This window comes from Leptosomus discolor, chromosome 2 (assembly GCF_034619465.1).
Source record: "Leptosomus discolor isolate bLepDis1 chromosome 2, bLepDis1.hap2, whole genome shotgun sequence".
Classification (NCBI taxonomy): Eukaryota; Metazoa; Chordata; class Aves; order Leptosomiformes; family Leptosomidae; genus Leptosomus; species Leptosomus discolor.
The window spans coordinates 88,953,827-88,974,857 of NC_141392.1; the positions used below are offsets into that span (position 1 = coordinate 88,953,827).

A 21,031-nucleotide genomic window follows, 5' to 3' on the forward strand; every position below is an offset into this window, starting at 1 on the left:
TTGTTGTACTTCCATCAATGAAAACACATACTTCCATATGTATAAGTATGATGGAGTGTGTTTTTTGCTCAAGGCAAGAAGAAATACATCTTTGAAGGGTAAGAACCAGGTGGCTGCAGACAGCCCTGTCAAAGGCCAGCAGGAGTGGCTGGCTGTGGTTCTGCTGACAGCCATAACAAAACCCAGGAGTCTGGGGTTCTTTTTTTTTTTGTGGATAACTTCCTTTGCCTTCATATTCTGCTTTCATACTGTTGACAGAAAAACGTAAGAGGGAACAATGCCAGTTCCCTTGTAATGTAATACTAAATTTCTCTCTAGTGTATTCTTAAAAGTTTTATATGAAAGTCCTGTTTACAGTGAAGCAAGAGTCTAAAATAGTGTAACAAAACCACAGTGAAATACAATAAAACAGTTCTGGGCCTTTGTTGTCCTATTGGTTTGGTTTTACATGAAAATTAAAAGATGATGGTGAGAAGATAATGGAATACTTGGCACATACAAGCAAAGAAGTGATTTTGACAGTGCTTTTATTCCTTCCTCCAGGCTATTGTGGTGACAGACGGAGAACGTATTCTTGGTCTTGGAGACCTTGGCTGTTATGGAATGGGCATTCCAATTGGTAAACTGGCACTTTATACGGCATGTGGAGGAGTAAAACCTCATGAATGTCTACCAGTGATGTTGGATGTGGGAACAGATAATGAGGTAAATACTTTTCTGAGGTGTAGTGAGTATTAGCTGTTTGAACGGAACTATATAAAAGTTGAATTGTATGTTGTTTTTCTTTGCTATGATAGTGGCTTTGATTATGTGCAAACTAAAAAGTCCTGTGGAAAAAGTCTCATCCTAACACACAGTGTAGTTATACGCATCCTAATGCACAGTGTAGACTTTTTGTACGGCTCAAGTAATTAAGGATCCTGTTACCTGTAAAAATGTGCTGCATACATAGTACATGTCAAAAAGTGGTATGGGAAATTAAATCTCAAGAAGAGCAGGATGATAGAGTTAAAAATACAATTTAAGGCAGCATTCATTCTCCAATTCAGCTGCAGAATTCCTCTGCAGTGATTTCAGATGTGAATTCTCACTGTGCCCTTCGTTTTGAACAGCTTGAAGCTATAGCCTGATCTGCTGGGAATGCACGTCTACACACTTCAGTTGTACATTGACTTTAGCTATAGAAAGCACTGTAATGCTATGAATTTTCCCAAAATGAGATTCTTGTGTTTCAAGTATGTGGACCTTGCCCTCTTTAACTTGGCTTCCCATTTGTGTGAAGTGCAGAGATTTAGAGTTGTTGAAAATTGGCTCTGTTATTTCCAGGGCTCCTGGGATTGCTAGTTAATTACTTGGCCCTTATTCTTCCTTCTTTTTTTCTGAAAGAATACTTGAAACAGTGACTCTCAATGATGTCAAATTAAATATCACCAGCAAAATCATTATGCTTTAGTAGAAGTAAACAAATGTTATACTATAAATGATGCAAGTGTTAGACTTTATGGATGATAAATGTATCAGAGATTTATGTGTATTAGAGCTAAATAAAGCATTCCTGTACCAGGAAATTTAGCTGGGGTTTCTAGATTGTGGGGTTGGGTGTGTGCATCTTCAGCTTTATACATGCACACCTCCACCCCTGCCCCACTGGGATAATTTAGACAATACATCGTGAAAGAATTACTGAACTGAGAAATAGCCTGCTACCCTCTCTCTCTGTCCCCCAAGAACCTCTTTCTGAAAGTGGACAGACGTACTTGTGAGATGTATCTGAACACTGTAGCACATAGCCATATCAAATCACATACAGATTGCATTAGCTATAAAATGTTTTTATTCGTGGTTTGAGCAGCTGGGCCAGTTATCTAATCTATTATTGTGTGTTTCTAGGTAGGTAGTTGCAACAGCTACTTCTGATACTGCAGTAGGCTTTACATTTTGCTTTGATGCTTGAGTTTCATTGTAACTTTTAATTTTTTGTAGTGTCTTATTTTCTTGAAAGATATCAAACATATGTATATATACACACAAATAGCAGAACAAGCTTACCGATACCAATAGCTCAACTTTCATGTCACTGTTCTTGTGACTAAACAATGAGTTTAATGTGTATGAAAGAGTGGCAAACCTAAAGTATTACAAGATGCATAAAAATTGTGTGAGCTGGGGTTTGTTGATGCTCTGAAATATCCACCTTCTGATCAGGAGGATGCCTTTTGCTGTTTCATTTTGGAAGATGGCTTCTTATTTTAGGGCCGTATTATGATCTGCTTCAGTATAGTCGTAGAGTGCAATTAGAGGCTGAGCCTGTTTCAGTCCCCAGCGGTTGGTTAGCAGTGTAGGACAGGACTTCTTTTGTCCAGATGCTTTTCATTCCTGCCCAGGTGTATATCAAGCTCAGACATGCACATGCAACCCGACAGTCTAAAATTCCCATCTAAAATTACTGGTACAAGAGACCTTAAACTAAATTTGAATGGATGGGAGGTTGAGTAAAACTATTTTTGTTGGCTTTTTTCAGTGCTGTAGCAGATGCAAAGAAATAATATTAGCTTACAGATCAGTGCCGTTTGTGTTCATCTGGGTTTTTGCAGGGGTGAGGAGAAGTCAGCAGCATGAGGGAAGTCAAAGCTGTGAATCATGGTTGGGTTATGGTCATCTCTCTAAAGGCAGTACAATTGTTCTTTCAGGGTTGTGCTAGACTACACTTCAAAATGTGGATGTTTGGTGGCTTTTTCTATTGTGGACTGGTTGCTCAGATGTTTAAGCATTTATCCAACAGCTGTAACTGGGAGTAGAACCTCTGAATTCTGCTGTTGGCTTATGAACAGGTGGGACTTCAGTGCTGTACCCCTTGACTGAAGAGACTACGTGGGCCTGATAACAGTTTTTAACGGGAACTTGGGTGTACTTCCCTGGCTACTTTAGTCAAAGTCAGGGACCCTGGGACACCAGCTGCCTTAATTTCTTCCCTCTAACACCCTCTCTGTCCCCCAAGCACAGCCCTGTTCCCTCCCTAATGCTGCTGTTCGTGTAACCAGGTGGTGTGCCACTGCAAAGAACTGACATGACTGAAAAGTGATCACATTTTGCTGGCTAAGCTGGTTATAGTAGGTCAAGCTGCTGCGAAATTGCACTGCAATTCCTTATCTTAAAATCTAAACCTCTTGGACATATAACTGCATTTTTATGCTATATTTTCTTACCCTAGCCAGGATTTTCCATAATAAGACACAATAGAAATCACTCTCATAACTTGAGCACATATAAATAATAAGTATGCTGAACATGTTTTTTGAAATGTGCAGATGTTTTCCATTTAGATTAGTTCCTTTTCCCTTTCTGTGGGGACCTCAGCACTTTAAAATAAGTTTTAAAATATGTATTTTTGGCAACTGTAATGAAGTTGTGCACAACCTGCAAATTCTCCAGAAAGATTAAATCTTACTCTAAAACAGATTCCAAGAAAAACTTCACAAATTCTCATCCTGTATTATTTTGTTGTGTACAGGACCCAAACCAGTAACTCTGAGGACCAACTCATGCAATTTCTCATGATTATTAAAAGCCTTATTACTGTTAGCTTTAGCAGAGGTATTTTTATCTGGGATATTATCCTGCTACTCATAAAACCAAGGAAGGAGAAGAAAGGCAAATAAAGCATTTTTATACAAATGCCTAGATAATAAGCAAGAGAAATGGAAACTGCTTACTTATGAGTAAAAATTGACCTAGTAGAAAGACTTGTGTGACCAAACTAGTAAATTACTGTGTGTAATCAGTGTGGGACTGAATATCCAAAAGAAGTGATGTTGACCACTGCCAAAAATAATATGCCTGTTTCATAAGTCATTGACAAATTGGAAGCAAGTAGTTGCTGACAAGGCATTTTTGTCCAAAGCATTTAAAATATTATTTGGAGTATTAGTTATTTACTACAGACCATGACAATCTCACTGAAAGTTTTGCCTTACCCAGTAGCCATGTATTTTTCAGGTGGGATTTCAATCCCAGTAAAACATACTTAGGCACAAGTCTGAGTACTGATATGAAAGTGATACTGGAAATCCTGAGGTGGTGCCATCTCTGGGCATTCATCTAATGTTATAGTGGTATATGTTAATCACTTTGAAATGATTAAAGAAACAGGTTGCAGAAGAAAAATGAATGGTTGTCAAGGTACAAGCAACTACAACTTAATGGAGACCTATCTGAAAGTAGGAGTGGGATGCACTGAAAGTAGGAGTGGGATGCACTGTAAGTGGGATGGTTTAAGGATGATAGAAATATCCAAGCTAAGCTAAATCAAGGGAAAACATTAAACATTAAAATACGAATAAAAATATGAAAATACGATTTTTTGCTACTGAAAACATGTTATTAAATTCGTACAAAATCAACAATGTTGAGGGAAGCCTGTTGGTTAAAAATCAGCCTGGCTTACAGGGATGTGGAAACTGGCATTTTGAAAAAAAAGCAAATAGCAAAACCCAATAATAGAAACCAATTTCAAAAACTGGGTTTATAGGCAATAAAAAAGCAAAAGACACTAAAGAAAAGAAATTTAATCCATATTAATTACAAACAGTCAGAATGAGATTCAATGTTGCTCCTGATGCTTTACCTTAATGGTGATACTTGTGGAAGTATTAGATTGTCAGTAAAATATGGTAGTTATTTTTTAAATGTCAGTTTTATCTATCTTCGTGAGAAGTCTTATTTTCCATTTTATAGCAGCAAATGAATATGTTAAACAAAAGCTTTAAAAATTTGTCAAGATCCTTAAATCAGAATATCCAAATAATGCTTTGGACAGTTCTTTTTAAAAACTCTGGTAAAACTTTCTGGTCCATGATGAGCTGAGTGGGGAGGAAGTAATGGGTCTTTTAATTGTATCAGGGATGAATTGAGGAGTTCAGGAAGACTGGATTAAAGTTAAGGCTCTTATTTAAAATCCAAAGGTCTTGGTTGCTGTAACCTTAGATAAGGAGTTGAGTAAAGTCAGTAACTTTGACTAATCGAGAATTGAGTGTAAAATAACTATTGCTGATTAGCATGGCTTATTAAAAACAAATGTAATTTAATGTTAAAATGAGTTTACAGATTTTTGGTTGACTCTTATTGTTTACCTTCAGTAACACGTTTGAATTCATGCCGTTCCTTTTAAGAAACTGGGCCAACGGAAAAACAAAGCAGGCTGCCTTTTTTACTAGAGAAAGTGATTTAAAACATATTTCTGTGAGAAATAATAAAATAGTTGTGGTTTTTTGGTATTTCAGGGTTTTTTTTCAGCTCTACAACGTTTAATATCTTCATCAATGACTTGGAGACAATATTTTTAGTTTCAAGGATCATAGATGAGACATGGTCTGGTTAAAATACTATTATCCAGCCAGAGTGGGAATGAAATCTAGGAAGACTGATGGCTTGAGTTATATAGAAGTCAAACCAGTGGTGAAATGGTTTCTTCTGACCATAAAATCTTAATCTAATAATGGATGCTTAACAGAGGAATGAGAATTTGGTTTATTTGGTACCTTACAAGAGAAACTCAGACAAGTTCAGAGCTGCCAGAGCAATTGTGGACTGATGCATGTGTGAATTCAATACTGGCAATGGCCAGTTGTGGGAGCTTTGGAAAGATTAATTGTGTGTTAGCATTTAAACAAACCATTTACCATCAATTTCAGCTTAGGTAGAAAGCGTTCAACTCTTTTAAATAGTACTTCCACACAATGTGGAAAAGCCAAGACAGCTGGTATTGGAAGAAATTTTTACAGAGGCAGTTTCTAGCAGGAGGCATCTTGGTGTCCCAGAGCCAGTTATTTGAGAGCTGGGACAGTGGCCACAGGCCAGCCATCAGGATTGCTCAGGTGTCAGAAGTCACTCCAGCTGCAGATGTGATGGCTTTAGAAGCTGGATATGCAAACCTTTTCTTGCTCTGGGCAGACATAGTTAAGTAGCTGTCTGGACATATATCTATACTGTTAACGTGCAGCTGAATCATGACAGCCGGTTCACTTTTTGCAGATGTGTATCTGAAGCTGTTCTTTATTTGTATAACTGTCAAATACAGACATTTAAATACTGAATAGTGCACTACAGAGAGAGAAACATGAGGGGCAGCTGCTAGGGCAGCTACTACTCCTTCATCTGCCACACTTCAGGGACTTGTGTGCTGCTGTTTCAAGTTATTTCCTTCATGCTTGCTTTGGAATATTTTTTCCTTTAACTTACTACAAATATGTAAATGCAGGAATGTGGCAGTTCTCACAGTTGCCCTAAATAGGTCAGTGAGCATGACTGGGCTGGCAGTTCTGACTCCGCTGGAGGAATGACAGGCATTCATGGTGGAAGACTGAATCCAGAAGAACTGAGGTGCAAATTCAAGCTCAGTTCTTCAACTTATGCTGGTTAGCTTTCTGCATTTCCCCAAATTACTTCTGATTGTCATAAGAACTGGTACCAGCCTTCCCAGATTCATGTTCTTGAAAAATACCTACCTATGAATGTGCAAATGGAAACTGTTGAGAGAACAGAAACAAACCTGCTTTTATTGTTCATATTCCAACCAAAATAGAAAGCTGGATAGAAGCAAGCTGAGTATAGAGGAAACCTGCAATTTCAGGTCTTATCAATGTAAAGTTATAAACATATCAAACAAATCATGTAAATTTTGTACAGGTGTAGGGATTTCTAAATAAAAGACAGTCAAAATTTACATCCATGTGTAGATGAGTGGCACTTTTATGCAGTTGTTTGTGTAGTAAATGTATTATGGGATGGTTATGCTCTCTGAATTTAAAAAGGTCCTTTTGCCTTCCCCTTGAATGATGGTTGTTAGAACTAGAGGCACATCAATTTCAGTGATAGCTTTACTGTAAAATAGTAGTAACATTTCCTGAACTCTGTGAAAAGAGATTTCTCCTATCTATATAAATAGGATCTACTTTTGTATCTGGTACATATATGAGAATCTCGTTTCTAGGTTATATTCTCCAGTGCGTTCCCTAGTAGTTTTGAGTATTTCTGAAATACAGATGACACTATGAGTGATCAAAACAGGAGGTTTCTAGATATACACAGCTTTTCATTTAGCGATGTTAAAGTGTCACTGATCAAATTAACGTGGTTGGTGGAGAGAGGCTTTTTTCCATCTTTCACAAAAAAGAAAGGCCAGAGAAGGCGCTCAAAGGTAATGCTGTAGCCTTATGGTACTGAGTTCCAGGCATGAAAGTCTGTAAAACTATTCATGGAGTAAATCTTCTGTGTTTTCTTTCACCATTTGCCTACTGCCTGCCTATGCCATTCTGGTAGTAGATAATTACACTCTCCTTCCCAAATTAAGTTCCATTTCACAAGTAGAATTTTTTTTTTTCCCATTAGGTCTTGCTGCTAGTTCCTCCCCTCGTAGTACACTGCCAGCACTTGAATAAAGGCAAAAATACATTAATATTCCTTTTTCTTCCTCTTTCCCCACTTCCAGCTGGCAAGAAAATATTGTGGTAGGATATAACATTTCCTAGAGTCAATGTCTTGAGTCATTTTTTCTGTTCTCTTTTCAGTGTTCAGAAACACTGAAAAGTAAAGTGGTTTCTGGATTACAATTCTATCTAGCCCGTTGTGCACAAGAAAAAAAGAGCACATTTTCAAAATTTATGTGAATTGGTAGTATCATTTTAAATCTATTCAGTTATTTCGAGTGGACTAAATATGCATTAGAAGAGAGAATGCACAAGTACAATCTGTTTTTATAGATGCATGTCCTAAAATTGAAGGGGGTTAAAGTCATCTTTCCAGTGTGTTTCAGAAGATTCCACCCCTAAAATAAATATGGTGTTGCCCATTGCTCCTAAGCATGCTTTATTTAAAGAACAGGGACACCTGAAGCTCTGCAAACGTCTGTATTACACTTGCAAACCTAAAGAATGCGCTGGGGAAGGGATGGTATTCAATGGGAGCCATCATCTCCCCTCAGTGCAGGGACCGTTGGGTGATGCGCTTGAGTGGATCACAAGTATCCAATGTTTGTCAGTAATTTTTTTGAGAGCTTTCCTTTTCTTGCTCTTTTTCCTCTTTCTTGCTTTTGGTGAATAGTTACAGCATGTCTGGTAATACATTCACAACTTGAAAGTTTCAAATGTTATTTTGACTCAGTATTTTAATCCAGACATGTCGAGAATTTGTAAATGTAATAATATATCTAAATTTACCATTTGAATATGTTTCTGCCGTATGCTGCTGATTTGTTATTGACATATGTAAAACTCAGGCTTTTGAATAAGTTGTAGCGTGCTTTTTCTGTCCAAATGTATTATTTGACATTAGTCTGTTCCACAGATTCCTAGCTTTATGTTTCTCAGGTATTGAGTCTTGTTAGCTTGCCAGGTTGAATTGTCAGTAGAGACATTGAAAGTAATAAAACAGATGAGGAAGAGTAAATGAAATCACAGGCTTTAGGCAACAGACAAGAAATTGTATTAAATAAGCTTCCTTCAAGGGAAGCTTGAAATAAATTGAAAAGTAAAGGTTTATGCACATGGTTTTCTGATGTATTGTATATCGAAATCAGTAGCTTGACAAGTCTAGCCTACTCTTAGAAGAAAATATTGATTAAAGTTGTCAAATTTTATCGGAACAAGAGGATAATTTGCACAGGTTTTTGTACGTGCTATTGAACATACAGTTATTTTAAAATTAGTGTAATATGGTGACAAAAAATATTTACTATTTATCATGAAGCATCTGCTTTTTAATATGAAAGTTCAATTGCTGCCAAAACAGCTCCAGATTCTGGGTAATAGTTTTTGGGTGGCATATACAGTGAAGGACATAGTTAATCATGCAATCATGAAGTATACAAACTGGAAATGAAAAACTGAAGAAAAACACCTGTATTATATTTAAGTAATCAAATGCAGTGGCATTTTTATTATTACAGAGGAGTTTTAACTAAGTACTAGTGTTTTATCTGTGGCACATTAGAAGCATATCATTGGTGGATGCTAACATCCCTCAAGTCGTCTTTGGGCTTTCATACATATCATAATTTTTGTATTTTCTTAATGTGTATTTAAAATTTCATTTTGGCCTTTGTAAGCTGGTTTTGTCTGATTAATATTTTCATAACCCAAACAGTTTTCTCTTCGTTGTAGACATGAGGTGAGTACTTCACAGGATACAATAACCTATTTTTTCCTTAGAGTAACTTGTCAAATATGTTCCCTCTGTTACAATCCACTACAAAATTGAGCCCAAACCTCCTGTACTCCAAGGATTCACATCTATGGGGCGTTCTAAAACCACTGATAAATAGCATGATAGACTGGTTTTGGGGTTTACTTTATATATTTGTTGGAGAGGGATTGTAATTTAAATCCTAAAGCTGATTCCAACACTTCATTTTGGATGTCTTGTGCCTCAGTATTTTCTCTCTGTAGATCAGGAGTTTACGCCTGAATGTGTTTCCTATGAATCTTCATGGACCCTGTCTTGCTGAGCTGGTGAGCTATAGCCTGGGATGTGTGAACTGGCATGGAGCCTTATGTAAAGATTAATATAGTAAGCAAGTGGAGTCATGGGCGTATTTAACAACAATTACAGTTTTCCAACAGATTTTATTTGGAAATTTAATATTTCAAAATACATGATTTGCTGTCAACTGAAGTAAGGAAGAAACCAAAACATGCAAATATCCATCAGAACTTCCTTTTAGGTAGTTGTAGAGAGCAGTAAAGTCTCCTCTCAGCCTCCTCTTCACTAGGCTAAACCATCCCAGTTCCCTCAGCCGCTCCTCATAAGACCTGTTCTCCAGACCCCTCACCAGCTTCGTTGCCCTTCTTTGGACCCACTCCAGAACCTCAATGTCTTATACTGTGGCACCCAGAACTGGACACAGTACCTTGCCTGCTCCTTTTGAAGACATTATAGCCATCCATTGCAGCACACCAGTCATGGGAGTCATCCCACCATGCTTCTGTGATGGCAACTAAGTCATAGCTGTCGTGCTGCACAATGGCTTCTAGCTCCTCCTGTTTGTTGCCCATGCTGTGTGCATTGGTGTAGATGCATTTGAGCCGTGCTAACGATTTCACTCCCAACAGTGGCCTGCCACTCTTAGGCTCAACTCTGTCGAGCCCAGTTTTATCCCCTTCCCCCTTCAGACCTAGTTTAATTATGTTGCACTGCACAAATTTAGGTAGTATTTCTTGAGTAACTTGCTGTTATGACATGATGAGAGGAGGAATGAAGTACTACAGAATTTATTCATATTTCAGTAATCGCAGTAAATGCTAGTTATTCCCATCTCAGTCTGACCATAGGTGCATATTCAGACTTGGCATTCATTTATGTGGAAGTGTTTGTGCACACATAGGTATGTCCATTACATCATACATAGAATTAATATATCTAGGCTGTTAGAAAATTCTGTATTTTCACAGGACTGCCATCAGCAGAAATGGTAAATTGTTACTGGATAGAGAGGCCTTTATTGCACAGAATATTCCATATTTTGGAATACTGTGCTTTATTTGGAAACCACATTTCCTGTTTTAATCTTGTTAAATGTGTTAGTCTGCTTGGTAGCTTGCATCTGACTTTTGTCTGTGCTTTTTTTTCTCCATATGTTTCTTTACCTTCTGTCCAGATTTATTCTGAGAGCTATAATCAATTTTCACAGACTGTTTTTTTCCCCAGACATATCCAATGTGATGTGTGCAGGCATGCTTACTGACAAGATGCATCAAGCAATGCTCATGGAGAGTAACAGATAATAACTGCAAGACAGAAAAAAGAGAAAAGGACATAAAAGCATACTAGACAAACAGTTGCTATACTTAGTCTTAGGAAAGGAAAATGGCTCATTCTTTGCTGTTGGCTTTTCTCCTTGAGCCAGTAAGAGCTCAAAGCCCTGCTGAGGTGGACCTCAGCTTTGAGTAATTGCCAAGAAAACCTATGTTAGCAGTTAACGTTATCTGTTAGGTAGCCTTAAAAATACAGTTCAGTAACATTCAAAGAGACCTCTTGCATTATGATTTTCTTGCAAGAAATCAGAAAGTAAATTGCTGATGCTGTGTTTTACACAGTTATTTTCATTCATTTTAATAGTGGGTGTTGCTATATTTCAGGATTCAATTCTGCAATTAAAAATCTAAGAATCAAATGATAATTTTTTACTGAATACTCAAATAATAAATTTCCTAATTTAAACTTTCAAGTATATCCTCAAAACTTCATATGGCTTTAGTCAGGAAGGTTTTTTGCCCTCCATGGCCTAAAACCCTTGCCTGAAGTGACTGCAGCCTGTTGTTGAGTTGGGGTTCCAGGGAGGCAATTCTGAGAGTCTAAATTTACCCAAGATACTGAGGTTTCCAATGGGTTTCAGTCTTTTGAAGACTGCCTTTTGAAGAATTTTTGTGTTTGTGTTCTATTTTGTTGATAGTCTTCTGCATTTAGAAATAAAATTTATTTTTTTTAGTTGCTATTTCTTCTGTATCTTCTACCTTAATATATATTTCCTTGGTTGTATTAAACTTTCAGTAGAAAACTGTATGAACATCTTGGGCTTACTAAGGAATGCATTCTATTAATAATTTATTAAGAGAGCTGGAATACAAAACATTGCCTACCCGTTTTATGAAATAATTGTGTACAATTTATGAAATAATGTGTAGAAATGGGAAAAGAGTTTCCCACCATATTTAGAGCTGTTAACTGTTTTGACTTATTTGCAAATATATACTAGAAAAGTCTAGATTTGGGCTTAGTACACAGGCAATATAGAATGGCTGTAACCATCTAGCCTTTCTATGTTGTCTGTGTACTAAACCCAAATCTAGACTTTTCTAGTGTACCCACATAGGCAGCAATATTTTTGCATGTCCTCTTTTATCCTTCCCATACTTCAGATTCAATAGAATGGACATTTATAATCTTGTGTTTGGATTATTAGTATTGAGAATATGGGGCCCCATCATCAAACTAGGTAAGCTCAGAATGACTGAGAAAGAGATGCAGGGCTTGAGAGTCCTCTGAACCTGAGCTAATCATCCTAGGCTAATTCTATGAAAAGAAGCAGATGCTTCTTGTAGAGTAGCTGTCTCAAATTGATCAGATGAATTGTATTTTAAAGCTATCTTTTTTTGTCTGTTGACTATAAAAAGAGCTTAGACTAGCTGAGTTATTGAAATATCCAGTATAGGTTCTTATTTTAGATAACATGATATTATACCCAGTTTGCATTTCACTTGCCTTGCTCTGCATCTGACATGTTGTTGCTTTGTAACTCAGGAGGCTTCTACAGAGACTAAAAGTTTTTGAACTTGTGTCAAAGTCTTATTAAACAAACTCTTTGTATCTTTGAGAAAGGCCATTCTAATACTTAGTGCATGAGAAGATCTCAGCGATTGTCTGATACTTTTGATCCATTGTCATCCTTTAAACTTTGCCACTTTGGCTATTCTTTTTCTGATACTGTTCCTTTATTTTACTGAAATACTCTGTTTATGAAATTTCTTTGTGAAATATTCTGTTTCATTAGACCATGGAAAATGTGACAAAGCCAGGTTGTGCTTCAGATTTTCACATTTACTGAACAGCATATAGGCAATGATTTTTAAGACCCGAGAAGTTGAAGAAGGGAGGTCTGTAGCAGAAAGAACATAAATGGTGACATGGTATTTAAGTCTCAGTTTCAGCTGACATTACAAAGAATGAGCTGTGTACCAATGTTACTGGCAGTTCTGTCAGTCCATTTAATTTCATCTTACTTCACTTTACAGCACAAGGGAATCTATAAAAGAGGGCAGAAATGAATATCTGGAAATGCTTATTTTGGATAGCATGCATGAATATGCATAGACCAAACTGATGGCAGACTTTATTTCAAGATACATTAGACATTTCCAACTCTTCATACTCAGAAGACAGCAACAGATAGTGTTTATTTTGGTTGGATTCCATTCTCACTGAAATAGTAACTGCTAGCTATCTCCCTCCTCAGCAAGCAATAGAGAAGACAAGAGAGGGAATGAGCCATAAATACAGCTATTATCACAAAAGGTAGAGTAAGATGCATCCACGGAAGTCGGCCTAGTGTCTGGAACAAAACGTATTACCTGTTGACTGTAAAGATGCTCTTACAGATGTTGACCTTGCACTAGCAGGTCTGCTTTGTGCACAGAACTACTTTTCCCTTTTTTTCTTCTGGTGCTAGGACAGATATATTGTCAACAGCTGAGATGCCAGCGCCAAAATAATATCACCGGACTTGTTTAATAATTGCCAGTCAGTCAAAGGAACATTGTTGATGTGACTTGTTTATGTAGGAAGAGGCTCAACCCATTTGGCTCTGGTAAAGTAAATGGCTGAGTGTCAGCACAGGAGACACAGATGTCTGTGTCAAAGACATTTTGAAGAACCATGTGGGAGTAGCTTGAATGAAATAAATAGACATAATTTAATAGAACTGAGAAGAGGCTGCAACAAGTGGTGGAGATTTATAGTGACATATGAATGAAAAAAGAAATCAAAACAAAATATCAGAACTGTTGATATAGAAATGAGATGTACTGATAACATAGAACAAGATTATCAGTTTTGTAAATGGTGTATCTGTTGATATGTTAAAATTCTGTTCAGTTAACTGTGATGGACTCAAGATACACTTTGTGTGCTGTCGAACTGCGTAAGCTCATACAATATTAGCAAAATCCTTTTTATTAATAGAATATTAAAGAGGAGTGAAAATGAGATTTTTAGACTTTTGAATATTACTAATAGCAATATTAGTAATACTCAAAATACTAATAGCAAAACTTTACTGATGTCATCTTAAAAAGAATAAGTGGTGATTTCTCATTTAATTTTTTATTTTTCTCATTTTTTTGTCTGCTTTCAAAAGCTGGATGACTCCTTGCATTCAGACATTCCAGCTGCCGGTCCCAAACAAAATTTGGAAGTGTAAGTGGATGAAAATAAAGGGAGTGATATGGGTTTGTTACTTTGCAAAAATGGTGTAGGAAAGTTTGATGTATTCAAAGTGTTTGAGCCACCTCAAGAAGCTATAGATTGTCATACTCCCTTAAGCTGAAGACAATTTATTAAGATAGCTACACTACTAGTAACTTTGCAGGAAAAAAGAAAAGAAAAATATCTCCAACTACTATAAGAAGCTTCACTGAGACAAGACATGTTTTTAGGGTACTATGTAGGCCACTGTGGGTACTATTTTGGTCCTTCTTAAATATTATTGTTTGGCCACCTTCAGTGACTTATTATTAAGTATCAAGTAGGGTCTAGCACTTCCTCCCTCATGTTTTTTGAGAGCAATAAACTTCAAAAGTTTGTTTGTGGTAATCTATTTCTATAGCTTCCAGTTCCTGTTACCCATCAGCTGTATTTCAAAATGTAACATCGAAGGTACTGTTAAATGTTTCTTGATGTGTGACAGGTCATGCAGATTGAGATTCTAGCCATGTAGCTGCTGGGGTTCATGAAGAAGAAATGATAGTGGATAATTGTTTGGGGGCTGTTGAAGGTCAGTTGTGTAGAGGCCTTAATGGTTGGTCTGAGCCTTTTCTGGGATTCAGTAAAAGCTTCTATAGAAAGTAGATCACAGAATGACAAAATGGTAGGGGTTGGAAGGGACCTCTGGAGATCATCTACTCCAACCTCCCTGCTAAAGCAGGTTCACCTACAGCAGGTTACACAAGACTGCATCCAGGCAGATATTTAATATCTTTAGGGAAGGAGACTCCACAGCCTCCCTGGGCAGCCTGTTTCAGTGCTCTGGCACCCTCAAGTCAAGAAGTTTTTCCTCATGTTGGGATGGAACTTCCTGTGCTCCAGTTTGTGTCCGTTGCCCCTTGTCGTGTCACTGGGCACCACTGAAAAGAGCCTGGCCCCATCCTCTTGGCACCCACCCTTTAGATATTTATAAGTGTTGATAAAATCCCCTCTCAGTCTTCTCTTCTCGAGGCTAAAGAGCCCCAGGTCTGTCAGCATTTCCTTGTAGGAGAGATGCTCCGGTCGCCTCATCATCTTTGTAGCCCTCTGCTGGGCTCTCTCCAGTAGTTCCCTGTCCCTCTTGAACTATGGGGTGCACAAAACTGGACACAGTACTTCAGGTGTGGCCTCACCAGGGCAGAGTTGCAGGGGAGGAGAACCTCCCTCAACCTGCTGGCCATGCTCTTCTTAATGCACCCCAGGACACCATTGGCCTTCTTGGCCACAAGGGCACATTGCTGGCTCATGGTCAACTTGCTGTCCACCAGACCTCCCAGATCCTTCTCAGCAGAGCTGCTCTCCAGCAGGTTGACCCCCAACCTGTACTGGTGTGTGGGGTTGTTCCTCCCTAGGTGCAGGACCCTACACTTGCCCTTATGGAACCTCATCATGTTCCCCTCTGCCGAACTCTCCAGCCTGTCCAGGTCTCACTGAATGGCAGCACAGCCTTCTGACGTGTCAGCCACCCCTCCCATTTCTGTATCATCAGCAAACTTGCTGAGGGTGCACTCTGTCCCTTCATCCAGGTCGTTGATGAATATGCTGAATAGGACTGGAGCCAGTACTGACCCCTGGGGAACACCGCTAGTTACAGGCCTGCAGCTGGACTCAGCACCACTGATCACAACTCTCTGAGCTCTGCCCTTCAGCCAGTTGTCGATCCACCTCACTGTCCACTTGTCTATGCCACACTTCCTAAGCTTACCTATGAGGATGTGATGGGAGACTGTCAACAGCGTTGCTGATGTCAAGGTGGACAACATCCACTGCTCTCCCTTCAGCCAGCCAGCCAGTCATGTCATCATAGAAGGCTATCAGGTTGGTCAGCATGATTTCCGCTTGGTGAATCTATGCTGACTACTCCTGATAATCATCTTTTCCTCCGCATGCTTAGAGGTGATACCCAGCATGAGCTGTTCCATCATCTTTCCAGGGATGGAGGTGAGGCTTATTGGTCTGTAGTTTCCTGGGTCCTCCTTCTTGCCTTTTTTTGAAGACTGGAGTGACATTTGTTTTCCTCCAGTCCTCAGTCATCTCTCCCGTTTGCCTTGACCTGTTAAAGATGATGGAGGGTGGCTTAGCAATAACATCTGCCAGCTCCCTCAGCACTCATTACTGCATCCCATTGGGGCCCATGGATTTTTGAGTGTCCAGTCCAGCTAAAAGATTCCTAACCCAATCCTCGACTAAGGGGCACTCTTCCTTCCTCCAGACTTCCTAGCCTACTTCCAAGGTCTGGGATTCCTGAGGACCAGCCTTAGCAGCAAAGACTGAGGCAAAGAAGGCACTCAGTAACTCTGCCTTCTCCATATTCTCAGCCACCAGCGCACCTGCCTTGTTCAGCAGGGGGCCCACATTTTCCTTGGTCTTCCTTTTTTATCAATGTATTTGAAGAAGCCCTTCTTATTGTCTGTGACATCCCTAGCCAGACTTAATTCCAAGTGGGCCTTAGCCTTCCTCATTGCATCCCTGCATACTCTGACAATATTCCTACATTCTTCCCAAGTGGCGAGGAGAGGAGATGTCAGGAGGTGTAAGAGATTTTTTTTTTTAGGTGGTCTGAAAATTATGATTAAGAAAGATGAATAAAAAAATGAATAAGATACAAGAGACTTATATTTCTTTGCTTTCTGATTATTATTTCTATGGTAAAATATTAAGGATTATATGCAGCATAATCTGCTGAAGTTGTACATGATGTCAGATTCTTCAGGACTATTGTTTTCTCAATAAGCAAATGATTTAAGTTTTTCAAGAAATGCCATTGGCATGCAGACAACCATTTGTTTTCAGTTTAAAAGAGTTTCAGTATAAAAGAGTTATGCATCCTAAAATTGTGTCTGATGAAATGTTGCTCTGAGACCATGGTTCTGAGCGTCTTCCAAGTTCCAACTCTAATTACAGGCATTTGTGCAATTGGCATCGTCCCTATCCTTGCAGACAGATGGTAACATCATGAGAGTTCTCTGAGACTGTTAAACTGACTGTTGCTGTTTATTTTTCTTAAAATACACAATGAATTAGGCCTCTCTGATTTCCTTACTAACTCTGCTAGATATGGTTCTGTCAGCAGATCATACGATGCATGCTAGCCTGAATTAGTGCAACAGTACCACCTTAGACATTGTCGTGATGCTTTTTTTGTTGCAAAATCATTTGTAGCCTCCTGAGGAAGAGGCAGAAAGCAGTATTCAATAGGACTAATGTGTTATGTCTAAGGAAGGGAGAAAAATTTATATGGAGAGGAGCAGGCTGTTTTCTGAGCTCTATCAGTGGGAATCTGCATTTTTCAGGGCTTGTCAGAGTTGCCCCAAATGGAGTTTTCTCAGGGCTGGTTGGGACTAGTGACTCCTTCTAAGGGCTTCCTCTGCCCAGGGAATCCTTCAGACAGTCTGGACTTTATCCTGTTACATGAGAGATGAAAGTTTTTTGCGTTTTTGCTCTTACTTCAGAAGTTAAGCTGGTTGAAAGCGTCAACATAAGCTGTTTTACCTGAAAAAAGTTCCAATGCCATTTAAATTTCAGGGAAAGACCATTATTTTTTGCTTTATCTGTTGGCTAGCAAAGATGCAGTCTGGGGTATGCTTCACAGCTCAGCTGTATTCCCAGGTCTTTCCTAATTGGAAACTGCCATAAAGAACAGGGTGTGCAGAGCAGTTTTTGCTAGATTCTCCAAATAATTTTACTGCAAGAAGTTTTTAATAGCAATGGAAACTTGCTGGAAAAGCTTTATTAGTTTTGCGTGAATCTCTTATACTCTGTACTGGAAAGGTGAGCAGGTGGAACAAAAGCCTAATTGCTCTGAAAAAGATATAATTAATCTGATGTCTGATGTATTATTGCCTTTAAAAATATTTTTTCATATTCAATATAAAGTATAGCAAAATATACAGTTAGCTATACTGTGTATTACTTGTAATTTTCACAGCCAATCCAGAAGAGGAGTTCAGGTGTCCTGGTTGTTGGGAATAGAAAAGCCAGTCTAGAAAGGAACTTCCTTAGGCACCTGGCTGTAACTAGTATTGTGAGTTTCTAGTGCTTGGGAATCTTAAAAATCCTGAGATAAACTTTTGATTTCTAAAAAGTATTTTATAATTTCCACTAATTTGGAGGTAAGCTAAGAGAGTCACTCAGATGTACCTAATGGACTCAAATGAGAAGGCAACACTAGTACTTGCCCCTGTGCCAACAGCCCTTGAGATTTTCGCCCATCAGCTGATTCCACAAAGTGGCTCGTGGACAGAAACACCAATGCATTGCCTGTCTTGAAGAGCAGACAGCACAACAGTCTCTTGAAAAATCAAATACATCTCACCTCTTGCTGCAGCAACTTTATCTCTTTGGATTTTGCACTTGGTGCTCCCTTGCTAACAATGGCTCACATAGCTTGTGCTATTTTGTCTATTTTATGTATGCTTGTAAATGTTACCCTTCGGGGGATAAATGGTCTTTAGCTTTGCATGCTCCTGCAAGGGAATGCATTTGACTTCCTGGGAGAGCCCTTCTGGTACCCATGCCAAGGGAAGGAGGGATGCAGATGGAGCGTGCCATACGAGAGGGCTGGAGGGATGGCGCCCGCTCGGCACACAGCCCACCGTCTGCCCACAGCCCCCGCACACTGGGGCCTTTATTTGGTGCCATGTACACGTGCCGGAAGCAGCCCACAGAATGTCCTTGGCACAGCCTGGCTTTGTGCAGTCCCTTGCTTGGGGACAGGCTGTGGGAATTTCCTAGTGTGTTACAAGATTCCTGCATGAAGCATTCTTTCCAGCCATTAGAGTGATTTTTTAATTTATTTTGTTGTTAAATTAAAGTTTGCTGGAGCTGACAGTTCTTCAGCTGGGTAAAACTGTCTCTGCATGCATGGGAAGTAACTAGAATATAAGCAATGGGGTTAAGTGTGCACTCAAAGCTGCAACTGGTAATTCCTCTTCAGGTTAAGAAATGAGTAAGCTTCCTGACCAGAAGGCAAGCAAAGGGTGTAAAGGTCAGATTGACAGGTAAACAACCTTATGAAAGGAAAGAACAAGTTGAACTGGATAAATCAAGCCCATCTTTAAGGAGAAATAACTGAAAATATTTAGTATAGCTGTGCAAAACTACAGGTTCAGTACACATGCGTGGAAGACAACATATTCTCTATAATTTTTAGCACAATCTTAAATTATTTTAAACAGAATTTGAAATACTTATTTTCTCTTACATTAGGATATTGCTTCATCAGAGTATTAATAGATATTTATATTTTGAACTACCTCAAAAATGTTTAATATTCTTTGCTATTATTTTTTTCCACAGAAATTGTTCCCTTCAAGCATGGTATTTAAGATTGATGTCAAAGGAACATTATGAATGTATTGTCTTTTAAATTCTTGACTATCGCATGTCTACAGTTTTGTAGACAAGGGACAGTTTTCAGTGATGTCTTTGGGATTACAGATGGGAAGATGTTAATTATAGTAAAAATGTCTGCATACACAATATCTTTGTCTCTCAAATACTGGCAGCCACTTGGGTTTGGCGGGTCTAGCACAGTTTGGCTCAACTTTTTAAACTCATGTCCAATTTATACCTAGAATGATCTGTCGTGTTACCCATTTTTTGACCTCCTGTTTTGGGATCTTTTGTGACATCCTGTCCTACAGGGGATCCCCTGGAGGAAACTGAGGTGTGCCAGTACCTGTCTGTTGGGGATGTCCAGATAAAGTGTTAGCTGAGACTCCCAAAGATGAGCCTTTGTTCTTTTGGAGAGAAACAGAGGATAAGGCCCCTTTTTTCTTGTGCAAGACGCCCCTTGCAGTTTGCAAATGAGTTGACAAAGGTCTAGTCTTTAGATAGGAGGGGCCATGAGCTCTTCTTAGTAATGGGGCCAGTGTAGTTCAAAGAAAACAATTTTTTTTAAAAAAATCTTTAGCTGTCTGATAATGAAACTTCTTTTTGCAAAGTATTCTACACCCTCAAACCCAATTAGTGTCAATGTTACTTGCAGCGTTCAGCACATCTGAATTTTAGTTAGCATTTGGAAACACAGAATCTGTAAAACGTTTTAAGGGCATCATCCTGTATTTCAGACTTCAAAATAAGCTTACTCAAAGAAAAAAAGGCTTCCTACTCTAATATAAATTGAAATCTTATACATTCTTCCTAATGCCATAAAAAACACTTTGCAGCTGTAAGTAGTTCTTGCTGGACAGAAAATTGTGATTCAGCATGTTAGTGCTTACAAACCAAAAAGTTAAATGAACGCAGATTGATTCCTGGGTAATTAGTATTGATAGAAGCTGAAGTTAAGTCCAAAATGTTGACGTTGACATTGTTTCTGACTGGCTAACTCTTATTGGAAAAAGTTTCACATCGAGTGAAATTTCAATCTTACGGAACCAAAAAAAGTTTGAAATGTCCAACTTTCCTGGAGAACAGAAATTCCCCTGTGCTCACCAGCCTTTCCCCAACCTGTGAAAACTGAGACAAGAAGGAGTTTACAGAAAGAATTTACAGTGTATTAATGTAAAAAATATTAACACTTGAAAAAGCAGCAGCGTTTCTCCAGTTTTCTTGGTAACTGTGTGCCCTGTTAGACCAATCATACTCTGAAATGTGGTTAATTTCTGGCATGTGGCATGTCTTTGTCCCAAAGCTTCTGATGTCCCATGCAAATGAAGTTCTCCTTTAATTTTATAACTGTGGCTTTAATGCAAATCATCTCCCAATGTAGAACTGCTGAAGGGTTTTGACATTTTAAGGGCACGGGGAAGGTTGCTGGTCTGAAGCGTTACCACACACCAAACACTTTCTAGGTGGCACTGAGAGGTTCTGGATGCTCTCTGCTGCCATCTTTGTGAGTGGAAAGGCTCAGTGTCTTGCAGTTCTTCACCTCCAATTTTCCATGAATCTGTTCACTAAGATATGTATCTGTTCCAAAGAAATGTATCAGTGCCAGGTTTGAGAATAGATGACATTTCAGCATGTTTGTTCTCAACTGATGAAATACATAAGTGTGCAATTTTCTGTTTCGCGCTGGTTT

General features: G+C 38.7%; 1 protein-coding gene across 1 annotated transcript in view; it reads left to right on the forward strand.

The window, feature by feature from the left end:
* The window catches only part of ME1 (malic enzyme 1), a 184,229-nt gene that overhangs the window by 81,529 nt on the left and 81,669 nt on the right, over positions 1-21,031 (forward strand). Inside the window, exon 5 of the mRNA XM_086461433.1 lies at positions 544-705. Within this exon, the coding sequence (XP_086317559.1) occupies positions 544-705 (162 nt within the window). The remainder of the gene's footprint in view (positions 1-543; positions 706-21,031) is intronic.